The 15,620-nt window shown below is 39.0% G+C and overlaps 1 protein-coding gene across 1 annotated transcript; it reads left to right on the top strand.

The window, feature by feature from the left end:
- The first annotated feature begins 9,282 nt into the window (after nt 1–9,282).
- LOC112514178 lies at nt 9,283–13,271 on the top strand. Its single transcript, XM_025120509.1, has 5 exons — nt 9,283–10,278; nt 10,347–10,532; nt 12,204–12,220; nt 12,587–12,702; nt 12,793–13,271. Exons 1-5 carry the CDS (start codon nt 9,283–9,285, stop codon nt 13,269–13,271), a joined length of 1,794 nt encoding a protein of 597 aa, XP_024976277.1.
- The last annotated feature ends 2,349 nt before the right edge of the window (nt 13,272–15,620 follow it).

Here is a 15,620-nt window from a genome sequence, read left to right as displayed (position 1 = left end):
CCAGAGCCTCTGTTCAAGCCGATGACTACAGAAGGATCGAACTCTAAGTAAAGGTAATTCTACATGCTTAGCTCCCAAGGACACTCCCGAAGAATGGTCCTAACCTGGAATCTCAAGAATGCAGAGTTGTTACAGATTCCTTAGGTTTAGATTGATATAGTGCACATAAGCAAGTAGAATACATGATATCTGGTCGACTATCTATGAGATACATCATGGAGCCGATCATTCCTCTATGAACAGTTAGATTTACAGGCTTTCCATTTCGATCCTTGTTGAGAGAGAATGGAGGAGCCATTGGAGTCTTCATAGATGAGCTATTTGATAGATCAAACTTCTTCAGCATGTCCAGACATACTTACTTTGACTGATAAAGATGCCTTTATCTGATTGCTTGATCTGGAGACCTAAAAAGAAGGTTAGTTCTTCCATCATGCTTATTTGGTATTCTTTCTTCATACGATCAGCGAATCAAAAACATAAAGAGGGATTAGTGGAACGAAAAATAATATCATCGACATAAATTTGGACTAGGATGATATGATCTTTAATTTTCCTAAGAAATAAGGTCTGGTCAATTTTTCTACAAACAAATTTTTTAGATATGAGAAATGAAGAGAGTGTATCATATCAGGCACGGAGAGCCTGTTTCAACCCATAAAGAGCTTTATCCAAACAATAGACATGGTTTGGATACTTAGGTCAAGAAACCCTGAAGGTTGTTCAACATAAATTTCCCCTTGAAGTTTTCCATTAAGAAAAGCGCTCTTTACATCCATTTGGTAGGCTTTGAAGTCTCTATGGGCAGCAAAGGCTAGGAAGAGTCGAATTGCTTTGAGTCTAGCCACTGGTGTGAAGGTCTCGTCATAGTCAATTCCTTCTTCTTGTCTATAACCCTGAGCAATAAGTCGAGCCTTGTTACGGGTTACCATACCTTCTTCATCTAACTTGTTGCGATAGACCCATTTGGTGCCTATCACTGTCTTGTCAGACGAATGTGGGACAAGGTACCAGACTTTGTTTCTATCAAACTCGATGAGCTCCTCTTGCATGGCAATGACCCAACTAGGGTCTGAGATAGCATCACTAATCTTCTTAGGTTTAACTAAAGAAAGAAAGTTGAAAAGAGACAGATATTACCTAGACCACGACGAGTCTTAATACCTTCACCTGGATCACCAAGAATTTGTTGAATTGGATGGTCTTCAGTCCATCGCTGAGCTGGTAGAGGATTATTACCTGAGTAGAGAAGTTTAGGAATAGTGGATGAGGCTTCAGCTGCAGTGTCTTCAGCGATTGGAACAATTGCTAAAGGAGCCTCAGATTTAGCGACTGAAATAGGTTCAGATGCTGAAGGCATTTCATTCACTGATTGATCAGTGTTTGAACTAGAAGGAGGAACACAACTAATGGGCAAAATAGAAATCTTGAAGAAGCCACGTTGGTGTGACTAGCTGCAACTAGAATGATTAATGGTTCATCTTCAACTTATGGGGCTTCAATGTTGAGAGGAATGCTGAATGAAGCATCAGGTTGTCCATAATGAGAGAACATCCAGTTTTCTAATTCATCTTCATCATTTAAGATGGGTTTTGAATTAGCTGACTGAGATTCATCAAAAGTGACATGAATAGTTTCTTCTATCGTCTGTCGGCGTTTGTTGAATACTCTGAAGACTTTGGATACTGAAGAATATCCAAGAAAGATTCCTTCATCAGCTTTGGGATCGAACTTTCCTAGTTGATCACGGTTGTTGAGAATGTAACACGTGCAACCAAAGATATGTAGAAAGCTAATAGAGGGATTTCTGCCATGGAAAAGTTCATAAGCTATCTTCTTGAACCTCTTAATGATCAACGACCGATTTTGAGTGAAACAAGCGGTGTTGACAGCTTCAGCCTAGAAATGAGTAGGAAGATGGGACTCGCTGAGTATTGATCGAGCAGCCTCAATGATTGTTCGATTTTACCTTTCAGTGACCCTATTTTGCTGAGGAGTTCTCACTGAAGAAAAGTTGTGAGAAATTCCCTTGTCCTCAAAGAAGTTATCCATAGTATTGTTTTTGAATTTAGTACCATGGTCACTTCTAATAGATCTTACTTTAATGTTGTTAAGCACTTCTATTTTCTTGATGAACAAAATGATGTCTTCAAGTGCTTCATTTTTGGATCTGAGAAAGAAGACCCATATGTACCTGTAATACTCATCAACAATGACAAGTGTGTGCTTCTTTCCAGCAATAGATTGCATATTCACAAGACCAAAGAGATCCATGTGCAGTAGCTAAAGAGGCGATGTCACTGAAAAGATTTGCTTTGACTTAAAGCTAGCTCTTGTTTGTTTTCCTTTCTCACATATTGAGCAAAGAGATTCCTTTGCAAAGGAGTGTTGAGGAAGACCAGTGAAAAGATCATTTCTAGACAACTCACTGAGTGTCTTGAAGTTAAGGTGAGAAAGCCGTTTATGCCACGGCCAGTTAATGTCTGACGAGGCTTTAGAAAAAAAACAGTTATTCTCAGTGATAAAAGAATCCATATTGATAATATAGACAGTCTCTAGATGAGAACTGGTCAAAGAAACCTTATCATCTTTGTCATAAACATAGCATGAATTCTTGGAGAACTTCACTGTGTAGTCTTTATCACACACCTGACTGATGCTAAGAAGATTGTGCTTCAGTCCTTCAACGTATACAACACGTCTGAATGTGGTTGCACCATTAGTTAATATACCAAAACCTCTGGTATATCCTTTTCCATTACCTCCAAAGGTCACGGAAGGTTCTMTTTCTTCCTTGTAGTTAATGAGCAAGGATTTGTCTCCGGTCATGTGGCTTGAGCATCCACTATCTAGATACCATATGTGTTTGACGTCCTGTATAAGGGAACAGTCTAAAAATGCTTTTGGTATCCATCTATTTAGGTTCAGCAATGTTAGAGGCTTCATCTACTGAGGCTGAAGAACCAACGTTAGTAGACGACTTCACTTAACCTGGAGAGGTTTTAGTGGAAAAAGGAACAAGCTCTGACACTAGCGAGATAGAGTCAGTGGGTGTCTTCACTGAGCCTGATGAAGAGGCTTTAGTGGAGGGAACCACAACATTTGATACTAAAGGCTTAGCATCAGTTGTTTTCTTCAATAAGCCTGAAGAAGAGGCTCCAGTGGTTTTCTTCACCTTGGTTGCTTTAACTTCCTTATTGGTTGATTTCGCTTCGGTTGATTTCTCAGCCTTAGCTACTTTCTTGCCCTTGGCTGGTGGACCAGCCTTGGCGACAGAAGGATACTTACTGGCAATGTGTGTAGTTTCACCACAGTGCTTACACTTCCTATAGCTGAACGTAGCTTTAGGGCTAGGAAGTACCAGATTTGAAGAGGGATCAGCTCCAAGGATTCCTTTCTCATTAGTTCTAAGAGGAATTTTTGAGGATTTGGAGTGCTTGGGTGAAGCATTCACCTTGAGCTGAGACTTAGATTTTTGAGAAGATTCTGATTTCTTAGTCCCTGAAGAAGAAGAAGATTTACAAGCTGAAGGAGTAGATTTAGAGCTATTTGACTTGTTAGTCTTCTTGGGAAGAGGTTCTTTGACAATGGATTTACCCTTGTATTTTCAACCTGAACTCAAAGGAGTTCCATCAAGATGACTCTCAGTGAAAGAAGACTGAAAGGAAGAAGTGTCGGGAATGGAAGAGACAAAGGTACCAAACTTGAGCATGGACCTGTCAGTGACACTGTCTTCCTGATCATAGGAGAATCGTAGACTAGTCTTTATCTTGGCAGGGATCTGAGCGTTAATGATCTCTAAGGCCTTGATAGAGGCTTTGCACCATCCTTCTATGGTAGCATTCTCAGCCTTGAGTTCAACACTTGCTTGCTCACGCTTAGCTATAGCCTGTTCGCGTTCGTCAGTGATGGTTTGGTTTATAATGACCTAATCCTTAAGATTTTCTTCAACTTTAGTCAGCTCTTTGATCTTTGAATGACAAAGCTTCAACTATTCTTGAAGATCAATATTAAGTATTTCTACTTTAGACTTGCCATTCAAGGCATTGTAAAGGTCTACCGTCAGCGTGTCTAATGCTGATAGGCTAGAAGAAGAAGAAGAAGAAGAAACAAGTTCATTTAGGAGACATACACGAGTAGGTGATTATGATGAGGAATCACTAGAAGTTGATGTCTTTGAAGCTTATTCTTTGACATATTTGGCCATTAAGCAGAGATAGGTTGTATCTTTCTCATCAGATGATGATTCATCAGATGAATCAACCAGTCGTGCTCTTCAACGACAAGACCCTTAGCCTTTCGCTGGAAGTTCTTCATCTTCTTATACTTCTCCTTCAGCGTTAGGTATTTATCATCCTTAGATCTGAAGGAGGATGGGGTTTTTGAAGATGGCGTCACAGCCTTCTTAGACCTGCATTCACCAACAAAGTAACCTTTGCGGTGACAGTTGTAGCAGATCGCTGAAGCCTTGTCTATCTTATCAGACTTTGGCTTTTCCTTTATGGTCAGCGAAGGAGATATGCGGAAGTTACTTTTATTGGCGAATCTCCTAAAAATTTTAGTTAATAACTCCACTGATTCATCAAAATCTGGGAGATCAGATTCTGAAAAATCCTCAGAGTTAGTAGAATCTAACTCAGTGATGATAACAGGAGGAAGAGAAGAAGAAGAAGATGGGATTTCAGCTGAAGCATCTTCAGAGATTAGAGCTAAAGGAGAGCTCTTCATTTTCCTGGAATCTTTAATTAGATTTCTTTTCAGCTGACGAGACTGCTCATGATTAAGTAGTATCCCATAAAGAGTGTTGAGAGTGAGAGAGGACATGTCATTGGACATCTTGAGACACATGGAATAAGTATCCTAAGACTCAGGCAAACATAAATCGTCAAAGTTTCAGAGTCAGAATATTCCCTACCTACATGTAACATAGACTTTCGCAAATACGTTGCAATTATCTCCTTTATATGTGTTTATGTGATCAAAAGGTAATATTTGGAAGCAAACCCGAATGCAATAAACTATATATGAAATAGTCGGAACCATCGTACGAGGCCCGGGGTAAAACAATTGGAAAGAAACGGGTCAAAAGCATCAATATCTACGTTACGGATAAATAAAAACATACTTTTATTGGAAGATATTTTCTGAAATATTTCTATTGTAAGTTGTAGATTATCTCTTTACGAATGCGTGAGCGAAAACCACGTCAAAAACGGAGGTCCGAGCGAAAAGTTATGCAATTTTTAATGATTAGTGGTCAAACCGAGTTTTCAACCGAGTCAACTCAGCCCTAACTCATAAAAGTCGAATATACATGATATTTACCTTTTTTTTTCACCCACAACAGTCTCATCTCTCATACTTACTACCAGGGGCGATTTTGACTTCATAGGGGTGAATCAAGGTTATTTTAAGGGGTTTTTGTTTGAGTTTTATGCCAAATTCATCCACCAATTAAGGTATAACTATTTCATTGGTTAATTTCATGATTTGAAGCTAGTTAGAGATGAAATCAATGAAACCTAATCTGATTTATATTAGTAATATGTTGTATTTAGATTTATTATAGCCTAACTAAGTTGTTATGATGCTTGATTGATGATTAAAATGAAGAACATAGGTTGAACTTCGATTTTCTTCATTAATGGCTATTTTGGTGAAATTCTTGAGTATTGATCTTGTATATAATAATATAAACATGGTTAGATAGTATTTTGATTGTTGGAATAAAGATTGTGGTAAACCCCCGTTGAGGTTCACTTATAGAAGAAGAAATCATTAGTTAGTAGTTTAGCTACTGTTTTGTATCGTTTAATTGAGGGTAGTTTGGTAAATGCGTCGAGCTTAAATAGGTAGCTGTTCGGTTATCGTCGGGTATTCTGTTTTTGAGAAATTCGGTTGTAGAGTGTAAAGCAAAAGCTTTGAGGAGAGAATCCCAGACCTCTCGAAAGTCTGGGAGTTGTATACGATTTCCATTTTGCAATAGATTGGCCGACAATTTCAGTGTTGTTCATTCTTAATTGCCGACTGTCTATCGAGTTCCTGTTTCCATTTGTTCTCGTTTACGATTCAATAGTTGGAGGTACGTTTTCTGTTTTTAATTTGAGTTAGGGTATAACAAATTGCTATCAGAGCATGTTTCGATTGAAGATGGCGAACATCATGACGCGAAGCACCAATAATCAAATTGAAGATTTGGAAAGTAGCGTTGGATCAATTGAGAGGAGTCTGGAGCGTATTGTACAGCAAATCGAAGATCTGAAGAACAAATTTGTGAATCGAACGAATGCTATTAATTCTTCCGATGATGAGATGACGACACGGTTAGAGCGCATGGAACGTAATCGAGGGGGTCAAAATCGATTTCTGGCAGTGAAAGGGTGTAAACTGGAGATCCTGATTTTTTATGGCAAAGACCTAAATGCTTGGATTTTGAGAGCTGAACGGTATTTCATGCTGAATCAATTGAGCCAGAAAGAGAAGATTGATGTGTCTTTTATTTCATTTGAAGGGGATGCACTGAAGTGGTTTCAATGGGAACACAAGAGGCACCCTATTACCAGGTGGGAGGATCTAAAACATCTATTGTTGAGGCAATTCAGATCATTGTCAGCAGGTTCTTTGTGTGAACAATTTCTGTCGGTGAGACAAGAAGGATCAGTCGAAGATTATAGAAGGAAGTTTGTCGAGTTTGCAGCGCCATTGGATGGGATTCCAGAACAGGTTTTTTTAAGTCAATTCATTAATGGACTGGAAGAATCTATTAAAGTAGAACTGAGACTCTTGGATCCGTTAACACTTAGCGAAGCAATGGAGATAGCCATGAAGATTGAATTGAAAAACAAAGTGTTATCGAGAGAGAAGAATGCGGGATACGGCAAGAAAACAGGTTCATCTTTCTATTCTAATCAAGAGTCGAAAACCAATTTTTCTAGTCATGGGTATAATAGTGTCGCCAATTCTGTTAATTCCCCGACAATTGCAAGTAAAACAAATACCGATTTTTGACGTCTGTCTGATCAAGATGTACAACAAAGAAGATCGTTGGGTTTATGTTATCGGTGTAATGAAAAATATGCCCCTGGCCATAAGTGTAAGAAGAAGGAGATGAGTGTGTTGCTAGTCCAAGATGATGTGTTTGAGGATACAGAACCAGAAACGGAGAAAAGAGCTTGCAATGCAGCTGAAATTGCTGAAAAAGTAGAGGTACATTTAAATTCAGTTGTGGGTTGACTAATCCTAAAACTATGAAGTTGGAAGGAAAGATCGAAGGACAAAAGGTGGTAGTGTTAATTGATAGTGGGGCCATACATAATTTCATATCATATGATTTGGTGAAAAGACTGAATTTAAAAATAGAAGCTACTGGTGAATATACTATTACTTTGGGTTCCGGAAACATGGAAAAAGGAAGTGGTATTTGCAAGGGAATAATGTTGTTTTTACCTGAAGTTGAGATAAGAGAAGATTTTCTGCCTTTGGGTTTGGGTAATAGCGACGTGATCTTAGGGATGCAATGGTTGGAGTCTTTGGGAGCGACTTATGTTAACTAGAAATTACAAGTGATGAAGTTCTCTTGTGGAGGAAAATCGGTTATGTTAAAAGGGGATCCGTCTCTGGGACGTTTGATGGTGTCATTAAAGGCGATCGGAAAAGTGATCAATCATGAAGGACAGGGCATTTTGGTGGAATTGGGTACTTGTTCGGTGTTTTCGGAAAATATGGCATAATCAAATATTGTTTTGGAACCACTACTAAGAGAATTTGAATCAGTTTTTAACATGCCGCGGGGGTTACCACCGGAAAGAGGTAGGGAGCATGGTATCGTGTTAAAGGAAGGGACTGAAACGATTAATGTTCGACCGTATAGTTACCCTCATTATCAGAAAGACGAAATTGAAAAATTGGTGAAGGAGATGCTCGAGGCAGGAGTTATTCAGCCGAGTATGAGTCCTTTCTCTAGTCCGGTATTGTTGGTTAAAAAAAAGATGGAAGTTGGCGGTTTTGTATCGATTATCGCGCATTAAACAAGGTAACTATTGTTGATAAGTTTTCGATTCCGGTTATTGAAGAACTTTTGGATGAATTGCATGGGGCAACCGTATTCTCTAAACTCGATCTAAAATCGGGTTACCATCAGATTCGAATGAAAGAGGAGGACGTTTATAAGACAACATTTTGAACCCATAATGGACATTACGAGTTCTTAGTAATACCCTTTGGATTGGTTAATGCACCGGCAACATTTCAAGGATTAATGAATGAAGTTTTCAAGAAGTATCTACGGAAGTTTGTATTGGTTTTTTTTATGATATTCTGGTCTACAGTAAAACGATTATAGAAGATCAGGTGCATCTACGGAAAGTGTTGGAGGTTCTTTGCCAACATCAGTTGTTTGCGAATAAAAAGAAATGTGAGTTCGGTCGAGATCGTTTGGGGTATTTGGGTCATATAATTTCAGCAAAAGGAGTCGAAGTTGACCCACCGAAAATTGCTGCGGTTTTGGATTGGGTGGAACCGAAATCGGTGACGAAATTAAGAGGATTTTTAGGGCTGTACGGGTATTATAGAAAATTCATAAAAGGGTACGATATTCGAGCCAAACCTCTCATCGACCTCCTAAAAAAGAATCAATTTCAGTGGACTCCGGAAGCTCAACTGGCGTTTGATGAATTGAAGAAAATGTTATCTTCAACTCCGGTGTTACGCCTTCCCGACTTTTCTAAAGATTTCGTAGTGGAGACAGATGCATCGGAATATGGTCTAGGAGCGGTTCTTATGCAAGATGAACAACCGATCGCATACTTTAGTCAAGCTCTAGGGCTAAGGGCGAAACAGAAGTCGGTTTATGAGAAAGAGTTAATGGCCATTGTGTTGGCTATAAAAAAGTGGAGACCGTATTTGTTGGAAAAGAAGTTTGTAGTTCGTACAGATCAAAAAAGCCTTCGTTTTTTATTAGAGCAACGAGTGGTGGAACCGGAATACCAGAAATGGGCTAGTAAATTACTGGGATATGATTTTTCAATTGTCTACAAGTCGGGGAGTTCCAATCAAGCTGCGGATGCGTTTTCTCGTAAAATCGATTCGGTGGAATTGGCCAATATGGTGAATTTTACGTGGAGAAATTGGGACGACTTGAAACAAGAAATTGTTGGCGATAGTTTTCTGAACCGTATCAAAGACGACTTAAGTTTGGGGAAGGCCTAGCACAAGGGATTCGAGATTCAACAAGAGTTGTTATTGTATAAAGGCCGTCTGGTTATTCCTCGTCTGTCCAAAATGATGCCGATAAATTTTGAGGAATTTCATGGATCACCAATTGGCGGTCCTAGGGGAGAATATCGGACGTATCAACGTATTGGATCGGAGGTTTTTTGGGTGGGAATGAAGAAAGACATAGTGGAAATGGTTAAAAATTGTGAGGTGTGTCAGAGGAATAAAAATCTGAGCGGCAGTCCGGCTCGCCTTTTGCAACCTTTATCTTTACCAGATAAAGTTTGGGATGAGATTTTTATCCGATCAAACGGTATGAGTTCGATCATGGTAGTGGTAGACAGGCTCAGCAAATACGATCACTTTGTTAGGTTAAAACACCCTTTTAATGTTCAAACGGTGGCCGAAGCATTCATAAAAAATATAGTAAGATTGCACGGGGTTCCTCGGTCGGTGATTTCGGATCGAGACAAGGTGTTCCTTAGTCGATTTTGGAAGGAGTTGTTCCGTTTGCAAGGAACGAAGTTGAAGTTCAGTTCGACGTACCATCCGCAGTCAGACGGTCAGACCGAGGTAGTGAATCATTGCTTGGAGCAATACTTGAGATGTTGGGTGTCATCTACACCTAAACAATGGTGCAAATGGCTCCCATGGGTTGAACTTTCATATAATACCTCTTTTCATACGGCCCTTAAAGTGTCTCCTTTTAAGGTGTTCTATGGAAGAGATCCTCCTCCTTTACTCCATTATAAAGCAAACTCATCGAGGGTACAATCGGTAGACCAAGAGTTGACTGATAGAGAAGAAATGCTTGATGAAGTGAAATTGCACTTGCTGAAAGCTCAATTTCGTATGAAACAGTATGCTGATTTGAAGCGAAAAGAAGTAGAGTTTGTGGTACGAGATTGGGTTTTCCTGAAGTTGCGTCCTTATATACAGAAATTGCCGGTAATGGGGAATAGTCTTAAACTTCTGTCTCGTTTTTATGGTCCGTATAAAATGCTGGAAAAGATTGGGAGTGTGGCGTATCGTTTGGATCTACCGAGTTCAGTGAAGATTCATCCGGTTTTCACGTGTCTCAATTAAAGAAGGCCGTAGGAAGTTGTATTTCGACTCAAGATTTTTCAACTCAGATTTCGGACGAATTGGTGTTACAAGCTGTTCCGGAAGACATTTTGGATGTAAGACAAATACCAAATGGTGATGTGGGTCAAGTTGAGGTTTTGGTAAAATGGGAAGGAATGTCGGATTTTGAAGCTTCTTGGGAGAATTTCGAGGCACTTCTTCAACAATTTCCTAATTGTCACATTGAGGACAAGGTGAAATTTTTGGGGGGGGAGTATTGGTAACCCCCCGTTGAGGTTCACTTATAGAAGAAGAAATCATTAGTTAGTAGTTTAGCTACTGTTTTGTATCGTTTAATTGAGAGTAGTTTGGTAAATGCGTCGAGCTTAAATAGGTAGCTGTTCGGTTATCATCAGGTATTCTATTTTTGGGAAATTCGGTTGTAGAGTGTAAAGAGAAAGCTTTGAGGAAAGAATCCCAGACCTCTCGAAAGTCTGGGAGTTGTATACGATTTCCATTTCGCAATAGATTGGCCGACAATTTTAGTGTTGTTCATTCTTAATTGCCGACTGTCTATCGAGTTCCGGTTTCCATTTGTTCTCGTTTATGATTCAATAGCTGGAGGTACGTTTTCTGTTTGTAATTTGAGTTAGGGTATAACAGATTGAATCCAAAATATGGATTTTAGCCTATTTAGTTGGTGAATTTGACAGCACCGAATCTATCCGAGATGCTGTTTTGTATGTGCGATAACTTCTTAACCGTAGCTTGGATTGCTACAATTTTGGGCATTTTAGAAAGCTTATATGTAGTTCTAATCCTGTCCTTTAGACACTTTATAGAAATAAGGCTTCTAGGTTGGCTATAATTGCGTCTAAAAACTGAAAAAAAATTGATTTTGAGCTGTGAATTATAGTAACTAAAATAAGTTTAAATTAAGTTTGGTTAAGTTATTGTTGTCGGATCTTTATGAAACTTTGGATACATATTACAAGTGTTTAATAAGCTCACTTGGTCCTTCCAGAGTGATCGTTGGACAATGTTTAGACATATATGGACGTAGAGTCTAATTTGGCTCGATTTTTTAATATCGAAAAGCACTGTGAGTTTTTGGGGCTACTTAACTTGTTATTTGCTAAAGATGTGTTATCTATTTGCTACTTGCTTCCACACTCATCCATTTTATGTCTCCTTATCAATTTCAAGAGATTATTGGCTATTGCACTCCGTCCTTCCATACGTGCTACTCGGTAGTTACTTTGTGTTTCACCCGGGGAGGCACGCTTAAGCCCATATCAGCTGAGATTACTTGGATATGGTGCGTATTTGACCGTGTTAGAGTCCTGTCATTTTCCCCGCTGTCCGGGATAGCTCGGGTGGGAAGATCATTTCACTGGCCAGGATAGCTCGGGTGGTATGAAATTTATGATATATATTGTTGTGCTTGCCATGACTGGGATAGCTCGGTGGCAGTACATATCAATTATTGACTTTCACACGATCTATTTGTTGCATACTTTGATATTCAGATGTATGATTCTCGAATGATGATTACTTATTACATGATTTACATCCTTCGTGATCATTGACTTCCATGGATTACATTAGTGAATCTATAGTAGTTAGTAGTTCCCGTTTATTCACTAAGCATTATGTATTTACCCTTTTCGTTGTTCACATTTTTACAGGCCGTGTAGATAAGGCAAAGAACAAGCTCAAGTAGATTGAGATCTTTGCTTTTGGTGCTTCCAGTAACACGACTCTTTTGGTATTATATAGTTAGTCGAATACAACTATGGATTGTAACTTATTAGTTGTCTTTTGGTTGTAACTACATGTATCTAGATAACGGGTAGTTAACGTCCTCCGTCTTGTATATAGTTTAAGCTTCTGCAAATCTATTAAGTTTATTTTGTCCGTTTTAGGATATTTTGGAAAACAGGTGCTTACGGAAACGTCCTGTAAACTAAGCGGACATTTCAAATTAGAAACTCGTAAATATTATATCCCGTTTGCTTTCTAATGGTTTAAAAATGTAACTTTTGGTGGTTTGTTTATCATTTATAGAAATGAGGTATTACAAACCTGGTATCAAAAATTGAAATCTAGGTCTTTCAATTTGGTATCAGAGCGGTGGTTTAAGTGAACTGGATACCAGCGACGGTATCCAGACTTAAACCTTGTGTCGGTATCATGTAGTAAGTATGTTTTGATTTAAACGGGATATGAACTTAGGAGAAACCTAGGTGGGAATTGGGAATTTGTTATAGGATTCTATTTAATGTTATGTATACGTTCTAACTTTCAGAAAGATGGCTAACGGTGATGAAGCTAGTCACACCCCATGTAACGACAATATAGGAGAAAATGCTCCACACCTGGAGATTTATGATGATGAGGCACCGATGTCTCCTCGAAGCGAACGTTTGATGCAATGTCTGACTTTATTAATTCAACAAACATTAGCCCAACAACGACATGATGATAAAAAGTCTTAAGATGATAAAAGTAAAGGTAAGGAGAAAGAAACGGGTGACACCTCAAAACCCAAAACCGATCGAGTCCCTTTTAAAACCTTTCGTGGTAGCGGTGCTACTGAGTTCTTTGGGAAGGTTGATCCATTGGAGGCACGTGAATGGATATTGAATACTGAGAAGGTCTTTCGCATCAGCCGAGTGCTATGTGATGATAAAGTGAATTATCTCACGACCATGTTCAAAAGTAGGGCCTTGATATGGTGGAATGCTACTTTTGCAGCCTTAGGTGAAACTGAAAAAGAAGGTATGCCTTGGGAGTCTTTCAAAACTCGTTTTAACAAGCAATATTGTCTAATTGATCTACAAGAACGATTGGAGAAGGTGTTTCTTGATCTTAATCAAGGAAAGATGTCAGTGGTGGACTACGGGATCGAGTTCAATCATAAAGCACAGTTTGCCACACGTTTCTTGACTACAGAACATGAACGTGTAGACCAATTTATAGACGGATTGTGATCAGAAATTCGAGATGTAGTTGCCAATCATGACATTTTAGAGTTTGAGAAAGCGGTGGAATCTGCACGACGGTGCAAACACGATTTGACCCGCTCGGATCGAAATCCAGCTCTACCAGCCAAGCGACCTCGAATTGAAGGTGCCATATCTGCACCAACACAACAATTTTGTAGGAATTTCAATTCGAGATACACTCAATCCCAAGCTTGATCGTGACCTCAATCTTGGTCCCAAGCATATAGCCTACAATCAAATGCTCCTCCACCCTGTTCTATTTGCGGTAAGGCTCATCGAGGCTGATGCAACACTGTTCGCCCTGAAGTTAGATGTCATGGTTGTGGTGAAGTTGGACACGTGAGACCGAACTTCCCGATGAGGGATATGACATGCTACTCATGTGGTGCTATAGGCCATCGTAAGAGAGAATGCCCCCGATCTAAACCTGAGGAAAGTAAGGCTTCTGTTTGCCAACCTTATACTAGTGGTGCTCTTCGTCTAAAGGAGGAGGTACCGCACGTCCAGGCCAGAGCTTTTCAAATCACTGCTGAGGAAGCTCGAGATAAGCCGGATGTGGTTATGGATATATTTCTCGTTAATTCTCATCTCGCTTGTATCTGATTTGATTCTGGTGCTACTAATTCATTCATTTCTCATACGTTTGTTCGATGCTTAAACTTTGTGCCATATGTGCTTGCTAAACCTTTTTACGTTGACACTGCTGATGGCACATCTATGCTAGCTGATAAAGTTTACAAAGATTGTGTGTTGCAATTAGATGAGCATGGGTTTTTCGTAGATCTTGTACCGATAGATATCCATAGCTTTGATATAATTATTGGTATGGATTGGTTAACTAAGAATCCGGTTGATATTTTGTATTTTCAACGCATAATTCGTATACCGAACGACGTCGACTATTTATATGTTTACGGTGAAAAGCGTAAAGGGGACGTAAAGTTGATTTCTACGCTTAAAGCTCGAAGACACCTATCTAAAGGTTGTTCTTCCTATTTAGCCTATATTTTTGATGCGTCGAAAGAGGTAAAGAAAATGGTTAGTGACGTACTAGTTGTGTGTGAATTTTTGGATGTATTTTCCGAGGACTTACCCGATTTACCTCCTGATAGACAAGTTGAATTTCGAATTGACTTAATTCCTGGTGCAACGTCGATTGCTAGGATGCCATATCGGCTTCGGCTGAAATGAAAGAAATGAAGAATCAACTGCAAGAACTTCTCGATAAAGGTTTTATCCGACCGAGCACTTCTCCTTGGGGTGCTCCAGTACTATTTATCAAGAAGAAAGACGGTTCAATGCATATGTGCATCAATTACCGTGAGTTAAACAAAGTAACGATSAAGAACAAATATCCACTTCCACGTATCGATGATTTGTTCGACCAATTGCAAGTTGTGAGTTACTTCTCTAAAATTGATTTACGGTCGGGTTATCATCAACTGAGAGTGCGTGAAGAAGATGAATCGAAAATGGCTTTCCGTACATGTTATGGCCACTTTGAATTTTTAGTTATGCTATTCGGTTTAACTAATGCACCTGCAGCGTTCATGGATATGATGAATCGCGTGTGCTGCCCAATGTTGGACAAATCTGTGATCATGTTTATAGACGATATTTGATACGTACTAAGTATTTAGTACGTAAAGTACCTTTTTATTCTCTTTTAGATAGGTTATTTTGCTTTCATATCCCAACTTTGAGTCATTTTATCTCTTTTATCTGTTTTTAAGCTGAAGCGAATGTTGAACCTGTGTTTAGTGGATTTTGGTCTAAATTGATCTTGTTTTGGACAGATTGGAGCAAGCGGATGTTGTGGAAATGTGGTAGCAAGACCTGATGACTGACAGGAAGATGGAAGAGACTTGGAGAAGTTGACATGACCTTGGGATGACCTTTGAAAGCTTTCTAAAGCTTTGTTTAGCTGTAGTTTGAACTGATTAGTTGATGTTTAACAAGACTTATATTAGTTCCTTTCTAATTAGTAGTTTGTAATATGTACTTTTTAGTTGTTTTTGAACTAGGAAGGGGTGAAAAGACTATTTTTCCCCCACACAATCCTTAGTATAAATAGGGGTTGTTGGGAGGAGTTTAGACATACCTCAACACCCAACTTTCACCACCTTCCTTCTTTCTCTCTATCTTTTGTTCTCTCTTCAAGTAGTTTGCATACTACTTGAAGAACAAGTCTTAATATTATAAATCTTTTGGCATTTCAAGTTCCATTTACTTGCTTTATTTAATCGCTTTATTTATATTATCGTTATTTATATTCCGTCTTTAATTTCTTTACGCTTACTTGCATTTTATTTCCGTCATTTATTTATTACGCTT

The sequence above is a fragment of the Cynara cardunculus genome (assembly GCF_001531365.2).
Source record: "Cynara cardunculus var. scolymus isolate 2C chromosome LG 6, CcrdV1, whole genome shotgun sequence".
Lineage (NCBI taxonomy): Eukaryota > Viridiplantae > Streptophyta > Magnoliopsida > Asterales > Asteraceae > Cynara > Cynara cardunculus.
Note: the sequence above shows the minus strand (reverse complement) of the source record. Positions and strands in the feature narration are given on the sequence as shown.